At 36.9% G+C, this 16,057-nt stretch overlaps 1 protein-coding gene across 1 annotated transcript in view; it reads right to left on the bottom strand.

Moving 5' to 3' along the window:
* Positions 1 to 15,572, bottom strand: part of LOC107083179 (E3 ubiquitin-protein ligase RNF213-like) — a 37,967-nt gene extending 22,395 nt beyond the window's left edge. Inside the window, exons 1-27 of the mRNA XM_015372189.1 lie at positions 15,444 to 15,572; positions 13,543 to 13,655; positions 12,131 to 12,282; positions 11,085 to 11,714; positions 10,843 to 10,997; positions 10,597 to 10,767; positions 10,118 to 10,323; positions 9,738 to 10,027; positions 9,392 to 9,648; positions 9,089 to 9,301; positions 8,798 to 8,990; positions 8,471 to 8,526; positions 7,052 to 7,223; positions 6,808 to 6,966; positions 6,617 to 6,715; positions 6,294 to 6,416; positions 5,868 to 6,051; positions 5,492 to 5,665; positions 5,260 to 5,412; positions 4,556 to 5,175; positions 3,474 to 3,633; positions 3,173 to 3,390; positions 2,889 to 3,026; positions 2,599 to 2,763; positions 617 to 1,895; positions 350 to 531; positions 69 to 224 (exon numbers count right to left, since the gene is read on the bottom strand). Coding sequence (XP_015227675.1) covers positions 69 to 224; positions 350 to 531; positions 617 to 1,895; positions 2,599 to 2,763; positions 2,889 to 3,026; positions 3,173 to 3,390; positions 3,474 to 3,633; positions 4,556 to 5,175; positions 5,260 to 5,412; positions 5,492 to 5,665; positions 5,868 to 6,051; positions 6,294 to 6,416; positions 6,617 to 6,715; positions 6,808 to 6,966; positions 7,052 to 7,223; positions 8,471 to 8,526; positions 8,798 to 8,990; positions 9,089 to 9,301; positions 9,392 to 9,648; positions 9,738 to 10,027; positions 10,118 to 10,323; positions 10,597 to 10,767; positions 10,843 to 10,997; positions 11,085 to 11,714; positions 12,131 to 12,282; positions 13,543 to 13,642 — 6,405 coding nt within the window. The 5' untranslated portion in view covers positions 13,643 to 13,655; positions 15,444 to 15,572. The remainder of the gene's footprint in view (positions 1 to 68; positions 225 to 349; positions 532 to 616; positions 1,896 to 2,598; positions 2,764 to 2,888; positions 3,027 to 3,172; positions 3,391 to 3,473; positions 3,634 to 4,555; positions 5,176 to 5,259; positions 5,413 to 5,491; positions 5,666 to 5,867; positions 6,052 to 6,293; positions 6,417 to 6,616; positions 6,716 to 6,807; positions 6,967 to 7,051; positions 7,224 to 8,470; positions 8,527 to 8,797; positions 8,991 to 9,088; positions 9,302 to 9,391; positions 9,649 to 9,737; positions 10,028 to 10,117; positions 10,324 to 10,596; positions 10,768 to 10,842; positions 10,998 to 11,084; positions 11,715 to 12,130; positions 12,283 to 13,542; positions 13,656 to 15,443) is intronic.
* Positions 15,573 to 16,057: the final 485 nt, after the last annotated feature.

The raw sequence follows: 16,057 nt of genomic DNA, 5'->3' as shown, positions 1-16,057 counted from the left end.
AAAGTAGAAAGATTTAAGGTAGGAAAAGCTGCACTGAAGGTGATCGTTCTGAATGATAAAATTCTTACCTCCCGAGTGTCATTTCTTGCTGACTTGACAGTGGGCTCTAAGATCTCTATTACATACAGCTGCTTGTCATTGCACCTCCACATTTTTCCCTCAGAGTCCATCAAATAGCGTAGAATCAACAATTTGAAGAGGAATTCTTGGAGACCTTTCTGGACCTGTAAAAAAACAAAAAAAAAAATTGTTTAAAATCAACAGAAACTAAATCAAATCAATAAGTTAAATGGCTAATAATCAGGTTCATAATCCTATTTAACATCCTATTAAATGACACAATGTTTACCGATGATGTGACATCAAAATGGAAGATGACGAGTTCTTTTGTTTTAGGAGTGTCGAGCAAAGACTGAAGGATGGTAGTCTCATCAACTTTAGGTTCAATCAAGCAAATACATTTCAATGTTGACTGTTTTTTAGTTGAGTGCTTAAGCTTTTCATACAATCTTCTGATGTAAAGAGATTTACCTGTGATAAATAAATAAATAGAGAGCAATAATCAATTAGAACATTTTCTATGAATGTGTAAGAATGAAATATCTTAGATACGCACCAACACCAGCCCTTTGGGATGAGACAACACCAACACAGAGCCGGTCTTTAAATGCTGCTGCAGCACTGCTCTGTTCTGCTGGGACAGTGTAGTGTTTATGAAGGTACTGCTGGATCATTGCTAATGGCTCTTGGGGAATCATGTGCAATCTGTACTGGCTGAAGGCAGATGGTAGGTAGGCATGTTCTCTCTCTGAGCTACAAATGATAACAAGCCTGTAGTCTGCACTGCTTTGCATCTTCATCAGCTGAAAAAAACTCTCAACTTTAGAGCTTACATCATAACTCAAAAGATCTCCATATACTAGAGAGTATATCTTCCTTCCCCTGTAGCCGGTACCAAGACAGCGTCTGAGGAACAGTTCTACTTGTTCATATGGAGTTGAGGGGTTGCACAATAGAACTTCATCATAGGAGGGTAGAACCTCATTTTTGCTGCTCATGTAAATTGAGATGCAAGATGTCAAAGCATCATCATGTGGACAGACAATGAGATTTGGCTTTCCAGTGACTAAACCTCTAGGCATTTCTCTGTTTATAACATTGCCAATGCTGTCATCAGAAATGTCTTCTTCACTGTCATCTTCTTCACTGTCATCCTCTTTGTTGGCCAGTATTTCTAAAAATCTGCCAAGACTTTTAATATCAAGAATGTTGGGGAGGAAATTCTTCATGTCTTTCATGTAAGCATTCCATATGTGATCAAATGCTTGAACACCTGTAGCTTTTTCCACAAGACTTGGAAATGAATCCAGTTCACTTGGAAACTCCTCCAGGTCACTTGCTGACACTACAACAAAGGTCTGGAACTCAATGTCCTCATTTTTATCTTGAGGTTTTGTGATGATCTCATATTGGAGCTTGTGCCAAACTTGCCTCAGATCTTTGAGTGTGCAATTTGGCTTGATGAAGGAGAGCATCATGAGAACCTGGTCCTCAAATACATTTACATTTTGCTGGGTCAGCTTGCTACATAGGTAGACAATCTGCTCGGCTGTGTAATAATTTAAGAAATAATGTTGGGATCTCTGTTTGTGTACAAAGTTCATCCAGTATTCCAGACATTTCTCCATTTTTCTGCAGAGCTCTGGAAGGTGCTCATCTGTTTTGCCCTCCACAGTGACACTAAGTGCACGTCTCAAATTGAAATCCATTAAAATGCAGGGTTCAAAGCCCTTTGAAGAACAATTAATTTGCACCTCCCAGTGTCTGAAAAGAGGATTCCCAGCAGTGTAAAGAGCAATGAAGGCCTCTGTTAGTCTTTGAACACTTGCAAAAACCTGTAACATAGAAAGAAAAACAATGACAGGAGCAAATTCTTTAATCAATACATCTACTAAAACAATAAAAACTAAATCTGGATTATCTCTATAGTCACGGATTTCACAAATATTCAGTTTTACTCAATGCACAGGATTGCACCAGTTCCCAAAAGGCACTTCTATAAATTAATCACAATAATCAATAAACCTTTGTTTGTTAATACAGGTGTGTGACCAACCTTTCAGATAAACATTAATTCACTTTTTATGGTTATCTGCTAAATAGAGCTAGACACATCTCTAAAGCTGTTTAGGTTTATAGGATCCTTGGAGTTAATAAAAACACTATGTTCTTATACTGACAAGCCATGTCACAACATTCATGACTTTTTTAAATCAATTTTATGTCAAGTTGTCAAGTTTTTTGTTTAAGTTGGTTTTAAATATTTTGGTATTCTAACTAACTTGAAAACATGCTGTTATTTTGTTTTTTTCCAGCCAAAAAAAAAAAAAACATGGGTTCAGCAATGTGAAGTTATTAATGTATCAAAAAAATTAAGGTAAAGCCAATGTACTCAATATGAAGATGATTTTGTTATATTTCTTATCTTGATAAAATGAAAAACTTTTCTTCAGAAATTTGACTTCAGATGAAATTAAGTCATGGATTTGGAAAATACATTTGAATGATCTTTAGGTAAATTAAATGGTTTCTTTTTACCTCTACAAAATGTTCAACTTCATTTTGTCCTTGGTCTCCTTTTCCAGACATGAGCATGAGTTTGTTTTGTAGCTCTCTCAAGTCTTCAAGAGAGTAGCAGCGCATCTGCCGACCTTCATCATGCTCCTCTGGGATTTGCAGCTTCAGAGCAGTTTCAAGACTCAACTAGACCAACATACACAAAAGAGAACTCATTTCACACGCATTACTTTGTCGGGACTATGTATACTTAAAGATTACTTATTTAAAGTGTAAAAAAACAGAGAAACTTTTTACTGATCTGTTTTTACCTTTGTCACACCTTGTGCACTGATCAGGTAGATGCCTTTGTTATTAATAGCTGAGGCCAATGAGAGAGATGATAGCTCCACTGACCCATGGCTGTCCTTCACAGTTTTTAGCCACTCAATATGACGTGCACTGTCACGCTAAACATTTAACAAAGAAAATGCATGTAAAAATATATATCATCTAATTTTAATATTCTTAAAAAAACTTGCATTTAGTCTTCTTTAAAGTAATATATTAACAAATTTTACCATAAGTTTTCTATGATATTTGTGTGTTCTCTCACCAGTTTTTTTGGCAAATTGTTATCGTTCTCCAAAGCTCTCCAGAGCTTGTTGAGCACTTCTTTTAAGGCATGAAAACCAGAGTCTGGTTTAAGTTCATAAAGCACAGAGGAGTAACCAAGGATGGCATCATGGAAGCAAGCTACGCGATCCACATCCATGTCATTCTCTCCAGCGGAGATGGAAGCCAAGTCGACAAACACTTTTAACTCATTGATATCTATAAATAACATTAAAATACACATTTTACAAAAATGTTTTTTGTTCCCTTTTAAAAATTTGTCAACAAAAAATTGTACAGACCCTCAAGGGCATCCTTCACCCATCTTACAAAGTGTCTTCTGAGTGCTAGCTCATGTAAACACAGCCTGCGGGGCTCTGTTATGTCAACCAGCACCATCTTTGCCTGCATCAAATCATTATCAATCCTATTTAGGGGCTCTTTCTGAAAGTCTGCTTGGATCTGAGAAAAAAAAGAGAAGTTACAGTTAATGATTTCTTAAGAGCCTTTAAGTAGCTCTTATGGCTACTCAATCAATTTTGTAGAGTTCTCAAATACTTTAGATCTGATCTTTCACATACATTGTATTGTTTTCTCCAAATCCCATATAAATATTCTTGGTTTATCCAAACATAACATCATCAGTATATGAATGGTATGACACTAAAGCATTATGCTCAGTCCAGTTTAGGTATTAATACATGTAATATGAATCTTCTTCTGTTCCTGATTTAGGACCTTTTTTAATTAGGAGTTATTGTTTTAAGGTCTGCTCAATGGAACAGTGGGTAGCACTGCTACCTTGCAGCAAGAAGGTTCTGGGTTCGATTCTCAGATGGAGTTTGCATGTTCTCCCTGAGCATGCGTGGGTTCTCTGCAGATACCCCGGCTTTCTCCCACAGTCCAAAAACGTGACTGTTAGGTTAATTGGCTTCTCTAAATTTTCCTTAGTTGTGCGTGAATGGTTGTATGTCTTGTTTGTCTCTGTGTTGCCCTGGCAACCGGTCCAGGGTGAACCCCTTCTCTCGCCCGTAGACAGCTGGGGATAGACACCAGCACCCCTCGCAACCTCAATTGGGGCAAGCGTGTCAGATAATGGATGGATGGATGTTTTAAGGTCTCAATTTAAAGTGTCAGTAACATTCATTCCAAATGCTCCTTGCTGTGACAAAAGTTATTTAAATCTGTCAATCTCTGCGAAAAACTAAATAGGTTTTTGATGAGATAATTCATAACTTTTTCACAATTAATTTATATCATAACTTTAAATATATTTAAAATTGTAATTCTGAATTTTTTCAGTTTAATAAATTATAGTTTACTTACTACTACTACACTGTTTTTCCTTGCAGTGTCATACTCATCGTCATAGACAGCTACTTACAATGTTTGTCAGCGTTTCCAAAACTCTGAAATCCCCATGAAGACCAAGTGTGTCTTTGACAGACATGATGACTTGAGCAGAGGCCACAGCGAGATGAAGCTCATGATACTGCTGGACCTGTTCAACTCTGTTGTGGATCCACTGTCTATTTGCAGGTTTGTCAAGTTCACACATGGTGTTAAGTTCCTGAGTGAGATCATCATACTTGTCCTTGTAGGCTTTGAAAATTTGGTTGACTTCTTCAAGTCTGATGCTGCCATTTTTTAAACGGGAATATATGTCTTTGTATTCATCAATGCAAGGCATGTAGATGTCCTCATATATCATTTCCAGTGTTGCCCTGATGTCCACTATTTGACCCTCCACAGGCCTGTCTTCTTCCATTTCCTCATTGGCCATCTCTATAGCAAATCTTTCCCAGCAGCCTCTGAAGACGAAGCTGTCGTTGAATGTGCACAGGACTTCTGCCATTTGCCTGATTTCTTCCTCCAGACTGAAGAAGGTAACAATACCAGACATGATGTCTGCCAGTTGGTCAAAGTGATGAACTTCCATGAAATGGTTCAAGGGCATCATCTCAATGTTGACTTGCGACTTTTCCTCAAGGTCAGAAATTTCAACTAATAAAAGAAATTGAACAATTATCCATTAACTTTGCAACAACAGATAAAATTTGACTAACTTCATCAACATGAGCATCATACCTGTCATGTGTTCCTCAAGTTTGTGGCTCATTGTTAATATAACATCAACCAGCTCCTTTTCATGGTAAACCGCTTTAACTTCCTCTTCTCTGTGCTGTAAAAACCTCTTCATTTTGGAAAGATCTTTGTGTTGTTCTTTCTCACTGAGGCAGTCTGTTCAGAGGACATAAAAGAATGGTCACCAATGTGTCAGTTATGATTTTTTTTGTTATTTTATGGAACATTTTCTTACCAATCTTTAGCAGTTCTAAGAAGGTAGTTTTCCTTTCCAGAATGATTTTGAGGAGGCTGATCTTAAGGTCTCCCTGAATCAGTTGATTGTTTATAGATCCGAATGCTGATATGGCTATAGCCAATCGGTCTTTGGCATCTTGCGAAAGTTTCTCAATCACCTTTGTGTCTGCACCTGTGCAAACACAAGACTTGGTCAGTTTATCCCAAAACCGCAAGGAAGAACTATGGTTTGTAACATGTGTTAATGGTCTCAAATCTATTTGCTGTTTGCTCAGGAGTTTTAAAGCCAAAGGTTACTCAGTTTTGTGTACTTTGCAACTAGATAATGTTTTTTAAACAATCTTTCAAAAGGTTGTTTTCAGTAAACAAGATACCATATAGACGGAAAATGTCTTTCGCTGCCGTCCAGGAGAGGAGGTGTTGCAGGACAACTTCTTCTTTTTCATGATACTTTCCATGACCATCCCTTGGCCAGGATTTTTCAATAATAGCAGAGATGAGTTTCCCGAACTTCCAGTTTATATTCAACCTCTCAAACAGTCTCCCTTCTGACCTGGTCTGCATACAGTGGAGAGAAAATCATTCAGCTTTGTAATAAAACCAATGCATTTTAAATGATTGCAGTACAGACCTAAATTGTGAGAAATCTCAAACCTTTTCTATGTCCTTATAACATGTTAATACACAAAACCTAATTCTTCTAATTCTTCTAATCAATATTATCAATATTTATCAATATCAATATTTATTAAAAATACCAAGGGCCACCAAAACCTGTTTGTAAAATAAAAGTCTCATACCTGGCACAAAGACGTAACAGCTTCAAGAGCACACTTCTCAATGCTAGCTGCAACATGTGGATAGGAAGCACTAAGCTCCTCTATTTTTGAGCAGTAGAATTCAGTTTGATTGAGAGCAGTTTCCTACAAGGCACACAAATAAGTTAACAGTCATTTAAAATCATATAATAGACCAAAAATATTAAAGCAATAAGCCACAAAAAACTGTTGGAAAATATCCGTAACACAGATTCAAGAGGCTTATTGAAAATAAAAGAAGGTTATCTGACTTTATTTTCCCCATATTTAAGAAGATCCTGCCCACCCCCCAGTGTATCACTTACCCGTTTGAACTTGCCCTCAAAGTCCATAGTTAAGGTTTGCCTCCATTTCTTGGTACATTCTTGATCTTTAAAGTTAATGGAGATGATGTTGTTCCATGTCTGAAAATCAAGAACTTAAATCAAATACCTGCTAATTTACAGTCTCAAACCAGTTGTATGATTAGCATTTACCTAAAAAGATAACTACATACCTCCAGTTCTGCTGCTTTAGCCTTGTAAGTGGTTAAATACCCCCCACTTAGCAAACTTTGTTTGAATGACTGATTCATCCAGTCTCTCATTATTCCCATCCCCTGAGAGATGACCAAGTCTTTTGCATTTTGGTGTTCTCTGTCTTCATCTTGAGACTCCTAAATATGAATTATTTACAGTTTTATTATACCCAAATAATTGTTGGAAATGTAAAGGTTCACAGATATGATTTGTACTTCTTACCTGTTCGTTGGACAGAAAGAAGTCCAAAACGGATGCAACAATATTCATCGCTGCCACAGGGATTTCAGGAAAGTTTTGGGTATGTGATTCTGGTCTGACTCCTCTGCAGACCTTCTCGAGCAATCTAATTGCTGCTGTCAGACACTCTTTCCTGTAGATCTGTGTGAAGCAGCTAGAATGAAAAAAAAAAAAATAGATGATTAGGGTGGGATAATACTCAGAAGTTATGATGCTGTTGATATTTTCTTCAGCATTTTAAAAAGAACCTGAAAGAGAGCTGCTCATGCACTCTTTGTTATCTGAGAACTGAGCCAGAACTAAACCACGCCGAGCCCTAATGATGAACTAGTACCAGTTCTTTGCGGTTCGGCTGTGTCTGGCACGGTCCGGTTTATTTTTGCATGCCATTTACACTCAACAGTTATCTCGGTTACTGTGCTTGTACCGATCTCAGCACAGTTTCAAAAGGATAGTGTAAATGGGGCTTAATTAATGCAGACCTGGCCCAGTACAGTAAAGCCCGGCGTACACTGTGCGATTTTCGGGGCGATTTTCCAGTCGTGCTAGAATCTTTTGATCAGCCCGACTTTCAGCCTGTTCGTGCGTCATGAGTCGTGTAGTGTATTTCTTTTTTTTTTTTTTATGTATTTAGTCTTTAGCAAAACAGAACCTGTAAAATACCTCTGTCTGATTACATCATTTCTGCATATCAAATCAGATGTTAAGATCCAACAATTACTCAATACTTGAGTTACTTTTTTTACATTTACTTGAGTACAGAAATGTAGTGCTAAAGTAGAGCTACTCTTATTTGAGTATACTTTTTTTAGGTACTCTCACTGACACCTAAGAACTTAGTTTTTCTGATGCTACAAGATGTTTGAATTGGACTGAGGTTCAAAGTTATTCAAGATCCACCTGTTTGTGGGAACAGCTTGGATAATATTTTGCAAAAGCTGCTTGTGACAAGCTGCCCAGCTATTAGCTTGAGTTTTAAGTAGTTAGTTGAGTCGTTTATCTAAACAAAATCTTATTTTTTCCCTTGCAAGGATTATAATAAAGGTCTTTTGAGTAAGTACCACCAAAATCATTCTTGTTGAATATGACCAATGTTTTTTTCCCCTAGTAACAAGCATTACATACCTGGATGAATCGTTTCTGTCTAACACTACTACTTCAATGCTTGCTATTATAAAGTAGTTGAGTTTTTTTTAACTGTTGTGAAACAAAAAAGAAAGACATTACTTTATATAACTCATTTTTTATAGTTTTTTAAATAGACTTTTCTTTATTCATTGCAATCATCTAAAGTCAATTTTCTTACATTCAACAGAGGCCTGAATACCATTACACGTGATGATAACATTTTACACTGTATATCAACAGAAAAGGTTTTCCTACATAAATCAGTGTGCGTACCTGTACTTTTCCTCAATGAGACTCTGTTGGATGTGGGCAAGGATTTGAATGACAGCCTAAAATTGGAAAACAGAAAACCAGGAATATTTTCAATTGATAATGTTGCTGAAAGTTCTTAACTTTCATTCCAGGTTACATATTTTCCATCAGGGAAATTAAAGGATGTTCATCCATGACAAAGCTGCAATATGTCAGGATCATGTTAAATAAACAGATCTTAAAAGCTAATGGCTTCACTCGCTGTAAATCTTCTCTGGGATTTACAGTGATTTCTTAAGTTGCAGGATTGAAGCCCTATTTAACATTTATTTCTGGATTCCCACTCACCTGAGAGCTGCCACCAGCAGTAATATCTTGAGGGATTTTATTAGTGAAAACATGAAGCATGTCCAGAAGCTCAGGATTTAGGTCGCTACATTCCAGCTGTTCATCAAGTGGCATCAGGTACAAGAAGGACCGAATTAAAAGTGGATCCACTTTCATCAAATGACTGTTGTTCTTTATCACATTTATTAGTGCTCTAAAAGAAATAGACAAAAGTTAGTCATCAATCCTGGTCCATATAAATATAAATATTCTAACATATGTAAAACACCTAAAAAAAAAGATGAAACTTACTTCCTATCTTGACTGTTGATGTATATTTGGTTGCCAATGTCAAGCCCTTCCAAACCGGCCCACTGCAAGCTATACTTAAGATTTGCAGAGGTTTTCAGTTGAAATGGCTTTACGGTGCCTTTCAGTAGATGAAGGAGTGGCAGTACCATAATCCATCGAGGCATTGTCACTCTTCTGACAAATTTGATCAAATCCACCAGCATTTGTGGCAAACTTTAAACAAAAACCCAGTGAGAGAATGAGACATTTTAAAAATGGTTAATGATCTGTGGTATTTAATATTTAATTATCAGAACTAGTTACCTTTTTATAGCTGAGACGTCTTGAGAAAAATCGCTCCAGTACTGAAGGAAATCATCCTTCTCTAGCTTAGGCAAACAAAGCGCATTACAAAGGCGGTGGAGTTCAGGATTTTCAAGTTTGACACCATAGCTTCTCCACACATGAAGCATGATCAGGGCTGCTTTCATGGGGTCCTGAACGTAGGGACTTTCTCCATCTCCATCCCTGAGCTGAGGGATCACGTACGTTAGCATGAACTCCTTCAGAATCCTCCTCACCTGTAATATAGCACCAAAAAGCAGAGGATTAAGTCAGACTGACACAATCAGAAGGATCTAGACTGTCCGCACAAAGGCTCTGAACTTACATCCTCTTCCCCAAATTGTAAGGAGTACCATTTCTTTTGCTTCTCTTCAAATACGAAAGGGTTTGCATAAACCTGAAAGAACTGATTCAACTGCATTTGAAAACTTTTTAGATTGGTTTCACTCCAGGTCATCAGAAGATCAAATATGGACTGCAGCATTATGTTTGCAGCAATTTCTCTGCCTTGAATAAGACTTTTGCGTTGCTCAGGCCAAATCACATCCTTGATGCGCTTCAGAACGCCTTTCGATGGCTCAGCGCAGATGATGTCGTCATACTGATGCCAGTCCCCTTTACAATAAACATAAGTACAACACTTAATATGAGAAGCTGGTTAAAAACACTACTGTGATTGTAAGAAAGCTGTAACTGCAACTTTACCATCATCAGTGATGAGGTGGGATTTCACAAACAAACATCTGTTGGTATATTCATGTGAAGAGTCATGTTTGTATATGAACTCAAACTCGTATTGATGCTTTTTCATCTTATAGACTACATATTTGTAGGCTACAGATTTAGACGCAGTTTTGTCTTTGCTTGTCTCGAGCCTTCCTTCAACAAGAAAACCATGCTCTCCAAGATCCCTGCAAGAGGAGGAGACGTGGAAAAGGTGTTGCAAAATCAACAAGAAAAAACTTAAATTTAATTTGCATGAGTGTTGATAACCCAAGACGTAAAATGTTTCGCATTTTGTGCACTTTTCAATCGTCCTTTATTTGTTGCACTTTACAAAGCCAAATGTATTCATCATATATAAAATAATAGTTATCTACGAGATCATCTACGAGATGCAGAATCAGTATGACATTACACATTTAGAGTAAAAGTTAGAATTTTTTTTTTAGACACCAGGTTACCTTGTTACTTCCAGCTCAGCAACATCATCTTTCCAGCTTTCAGCTATAGGTTTTCCAGCTCTGATGAAGATTCTATCTTCCTTAGGATCAAATTTAAAATCCCTCGAGAGAACTGCATGAAAGTAAATTGTGAGTCTGTCTCGTGTTGTGATGTTCTTATTTTGGATGTGCCTGCAAAGACAAGAAAACTGCTTTATAACATAAACCACCCAAACAAGTCTTTCTTTAATGTCAGTTATAGCTCACATTTTAGGCGGTGGTGCTGCTGGAGAGTTGGTTTTAGTGCTTTCCTTAGTGTCTTTTCTGTTTTGTTTGTCAGCATCTGAAGCCATTTCTTGTTTGTTTCCAGTCTCCTCACAGTCCATTCCCTCTGGATCCACACTGGAGCCTGAGTTATTAGGCTGTAATATTAAGTATAGATTGTAATTGTACACAATGGTGCATCAGAGGTCATGGAGGTCTTTTTTATTAACATGAACCACCCTTACCTTTGATTGTGCTGAACTCTTCCCCTGTTTATGCTCCTGCTGAACTTTTCCATTTGTTTTCTGACCACCCTCACTTTTAGCCTTCTGTTGTGTTTCGTCCGTCCTATTCGGATCTAATTTAGCATTCTGATCTAGGTTTGATTCTTTCATAACAACAGATTTTTCTTCTTTTTTGGAGCTTTTGGGGCCATCCTTTTGCTGTTTAGGATCAGCAGCCTTTACCTCAGCTGCAGCTAAATCATTGTCTGCTGCTTTCTCTGCTGTTTGATCCTGGTTTGATTTATTGACATCAGGCTCTCTATTAACATTAACAGTGGTTTTGGTAGGCTGACTTGCTTCAGTGCCCTCAGCCATGGATGCTGGTTTTTCACTGTTAGTGTTTTCAGAGGACGCTGTTGTGGTGTTAGCCGGTAATGAAGTAGAATTCTTTTTTAGAGAGGATGGATCTTCTTCAAGTGATTTTTCTATTGTAGAGTCAGAGCTTTCACCATCACTGGATTCTGCTTTTTCTTGCGTTATCTTCCCTCGACTGTCTTCCAGGGATATGTGTGACAGGTCAGACTGGCTTAAATCTTGATCTGATGGCACGCTGTCATCTTTTTTCTTTTTGCTCTTCTTTCGTTTTTTCTTCTATGAGGAAAAACAGGAAAAAATATATATGTACTTTTTAAAAAACAGCCCAAAATTAGACAAATTTTCCAATATATTTGAACGCCTCATTCCTTCAGCCAAGATAGTTTGCTTCGTATCTTTAAGTCTAATACTAGCCCCATTAATAACCCTGTTTGAAGTTGTTTCAAAGCATATGCTGCCCCTATTCGGGATTTGAGCATATTTTTTTAAAATCAAGAAATGTAATCATACTTCTGCTCACACATTAGACATTCTTTTAAGTAGAAGTATGGCTTCACGATATAACTATGACAGACACAGCAGTCAGGCTTAAGCTTTTAAAGCCACTGTGACCAAGAGGTTTCCATTTTTTTTTTTTTTTTCATTTTAATTACCTTAAAAATAGAACAGAAAAAACAGTTTTGGCTACTTACTCTCACCTTTTTCTTGGGGTTTGGTTGTTCTTCACTTGGACGTTTGGGAGATTTATTGGAGTCTTTGTTATCTGTAGGCTCCTCATTCTTCTGAGATTTTGATCCATCAGTTTCTTGGTTTGCTATCAAAGGTTTAGGCTCATTTTCTGACTCTGGAATAAGGATAAAAAAAAAAAAATCAGATTTTTAAAAAGCAATGTCGTGTAAAAAACTGTCTAGGGGGGGACCCTGTCTTTTGCCAATAAGCTTCTGGAGATGGGCACCAACCACACTGTGATGAATGGATTTTTGAAAAAAAAAGCTAAATCAAAGTATAATCAGACTTTAGAGAAAAAATACTGTCAGCCAGATTTCTTAATTCCAAAGTATTTCTGTAAGACGATATATGATGCTCTGAGAAACATTCCCAAAGCATTATGGAAAAATCCACCATGCTTAGTAGGTAGTATTCGGAACAATTCTTTTCTAAATTGCCATGATTTGTGTTGCGAATAAAGATACACTGATCCATATCTTTTCTGATCCAATCTGATACCGATACAAAGGCTAAGTGGATATCTAAGCCAATATCCGACATGGATCCGACTCAACTGTTGAATGAATTAACCATATATCCTGCCTTGTAAGTAAAGGCTTTACAGCTGACACGAACATTGTTAAAACGGGTAAAAATGTAACACAGATGCAAATGTGTTTTATATCATTTATTTACAAACAAGCAGCAAAAAGTACAAAATAACAGTTAAATGTAAAATGCAATGGATTGGATCCCTGATATGCAATTTCAAATCACATATATCCAATCTAGCTATAGTCTACAGTATATCTCAGCTGATATCAGATCCAGGTATCTGACTGGTGCATCTCTATTTGTAAAAATAGATAACCAGACTTTCCTGTCAACTCTCAGCCCAACTTTGTGTTGAAGTTTTCATTCTTTTTTTTTTACGTGAAAGATGTTCTTTTCCCAGATGGATCATCAAAATAAGTGGTCCTCCTGATTGTCATTCATCCTCGTCCCCATTTTCACTTACTGAGTCTGACATAGTGGAAAAATTGCAAATCTTCTTTTGGAAAATAAGCTTGTATGTGATGCAAACAGCAACTTTTAAACAGAGTGTGAACGAGGAGAAATGGGCTTGTGCACGTGTTCAATAGGTACAGGGTTGTGCATGGGCATTTTTTTATTAAGTAAAGAGGGTGGGTCATTTCAAAGGTTTGCAAAGATCCTCCACTGTACTTTTAAAATCATAAATAGTTCAAAATCTAATATGAAAAAAGCTTTATGCTTAATGTCATCTTGTTAATGTATCGATGTCCACAGACGGAATATTGTCCATTTCAAAATGTTTCATCAGAAAAGAAGTTTTCGTATATAATTAGTAAAGTATATAAATAAGAAGTTTACTTACTCTGTGATCCTGAAGGAGCTTCAGAAAGCCTGAGGCCACATTGACTGCAAAAGTTGGGTTTATTGTCCAAAATATCATGTTGACAACCTGGACACTTCATCCTTAGGAGGTTTCTAAAAAGAAAGAAAAAAAGAAAGTACCGTTCATTTGATGCCCCACAATATGACTGTTTACTTTCGCTTTCTCCTTTACTGTTCCTGGTTGGTCTCATGATTATTTTCAGCCTTGCAATGTAGCAAGCCAAGAAAAAGTACTTCCCCCTCATGTGAACTATGAGCAGCATTCGCATAGAATGCACATTTTTTTTTTATGTTCAGTGTTAAAACTCTTGCAATAGTGTATCTAGGAAATTTTACACAGCATGCCATCTTTCCCGCCAAGTTCCCAGTACCAATAGTTCTATTCTAATCTCATTAGAAATTTATTTTTTAATAAATGAAGGAAACACGACAGCTCTTACAACACATAGCAATAAATTTAATTAAAAAACATAAATTAATATCAAGATTTTCTTTCGAATTGAAAACCAAGCTTATGCCATGTCCAGGGGTGGAGCTAGATGGGGGGCCAATCATTGGCCTCCCTTGTGGCCACCCCTACCCTTTATTTCCCTCGCAGCAGTAATACTCTGAAGTGGAATATTAAAAACATTTTAATTTTTCATATATTAACAATGACTTGACCACAAAAACAATGTGTTTAATTATGCACATCAATATACTATCATTAAAGATGGTAAGTACAGAAGTCATGCACTTTTCAGAACTAGATTTTGTCTTTTATGGGGTAAAGAGAAAATGATGTATCTCTGCAAGTTATCTAGGAGTCTTCAGTGAAATCATAAACAAATAACTATTTTAATACAAACTTATTTGATAATCAATTTATGGAGATATTAGTACTTGTAAATATCAGTTTTATGCAGAATGATTACTGATAAAAGTAGGTCAGTAATGACAATGGAAAATATGTTCGCTCAAAACTCAAAGCCTGAAAGAATTTTATCCTCTATATCTTGTATCTAGAAAGCAGGGATGTTTGAATATATTCATCTATTTGTTAGCAAAGGTTGTGGGAAAGTATAGTTTTTCTTTATTTAGAAAATATGGATGTTTTGCTCATTAATTTTCTTGCTGGAACAGTATAGGTTCTTGTGCCTCTCCACTTTTGGCCACCCCTCAGTGTACATTAGTCACTGGCCACCCTTATAAACATTTTCTGGCTACGCCTCTGGCCATGTCACAGACTATCTGTAAGCAACTAGCTAATAAGTTTCATTTTCCTTTTTTCACTTGGAAAATCGTTGCTTCGTCATTTGGGAAACAGAAACTGAATAATTACAGAATCCGACTGAAGAAAAAATAGCGTTACCCTAACTAAAAACTCCAGACAGACAAAGTAATGAGGCATCTCATGATAATAAACGATCTATGATGTATATTTCAGCCAATCGCGTGTTAGCGACGCACTTCCTTGTTATTTTGACATAAAAACCAATGCATGACAGTTTTACGAAGAAAATGATACAAACACGATAACTAAAGCAACACATCATATCACTCATCTTCATTAAAGTCTCTAAATCACATTACCTAAAAATGCTATAACATTATATCAGCCAGCGCGCTAACTAGCTCAGTGGTTAACACCAAAATTGCTAACTTTAGCTTCGCCCTGTCCTCTTCCAAACAGAATAATAACTAATGACAGCTGTAAAGGTTGGTGTGTGCCGAACCGCCACACGGTTTGAGCCCCACTTACTCTGCGGTTTCATGTCTCAACGCACTGTTATAATCTCTCCAGCTAATAGGATTATTTTTTTTCCCTACTTTGTCAAAAACGTTCAATCTGACGTTAGTGTACCGCGGCAATGTGTGCAACATAAACATTTGAGTGCTTACCAGAACCGAGCGGGCTCAGTCCTCTTCCTGCTGTGCAGCTCAGTAAAGCACACAGAGCAATCCTGCTGCATGTACTGCTAGTCACTGATGGCTGCTCTCTGTTAAAACATTTCCGTCGCTTCTAAAGTTTCGTTTTATCCTAAATGGGCGTATACCAATAAAGTTTACTTCGATTATGAATCATAAAACTGCGTCTCTTTGATCTTACCTACAGGTATGTGAAAATAACTTAGATCCACTACAGACATTTCAAATCCATTTATTTATTATTTATTTATTTAAAGCACTTGGTTAGAAAGCATGCTTTTATAATATAAAGCACGATTTCAAAAACTACTTAATCAAGTGATGGATTAAAAAAAGCAACTCTATTTGTTTCCCACATCTCCTGCACAGAGGAGTAGCCAGAAATGTTGATAAGGGTGGCCAAAAGCCACTGAGGGGGGGCCAAAATGCAGATAGGTGCCAGAACCTCAGGGTCAATCTATACTGTTCCATAAGGAAAATGAACAATCACAACATCCATATTTTCTAAATAAAGACAAACTATACTTTCCTTTGCTAACAAAACATAAACGCATATATTGAAACATCCATGCTGTCTAAATTAAAGG

Source organism: Cyprinodon variegatus, unplaced genomic scaffold (assembly GCF_000732505.1).
Source record: "Cyprinodon variegatus isolate N-32 unplaced genomic scaffold, C_variegatus-1.0 Scaffold69, whole genome shotgun sequence".
Lineage (NCBI taxonomy): Eukaryota > Metazoa > Chordata > Actinopteri > Cyprinodontiformes > Cyprinodontidae > Cyprinodon > Cyprinodon variegatus.
Note: the sequence above shows the minus strand (reverse complement) of the source record. Positions and strands in the feature narration are given on the sequence as shown.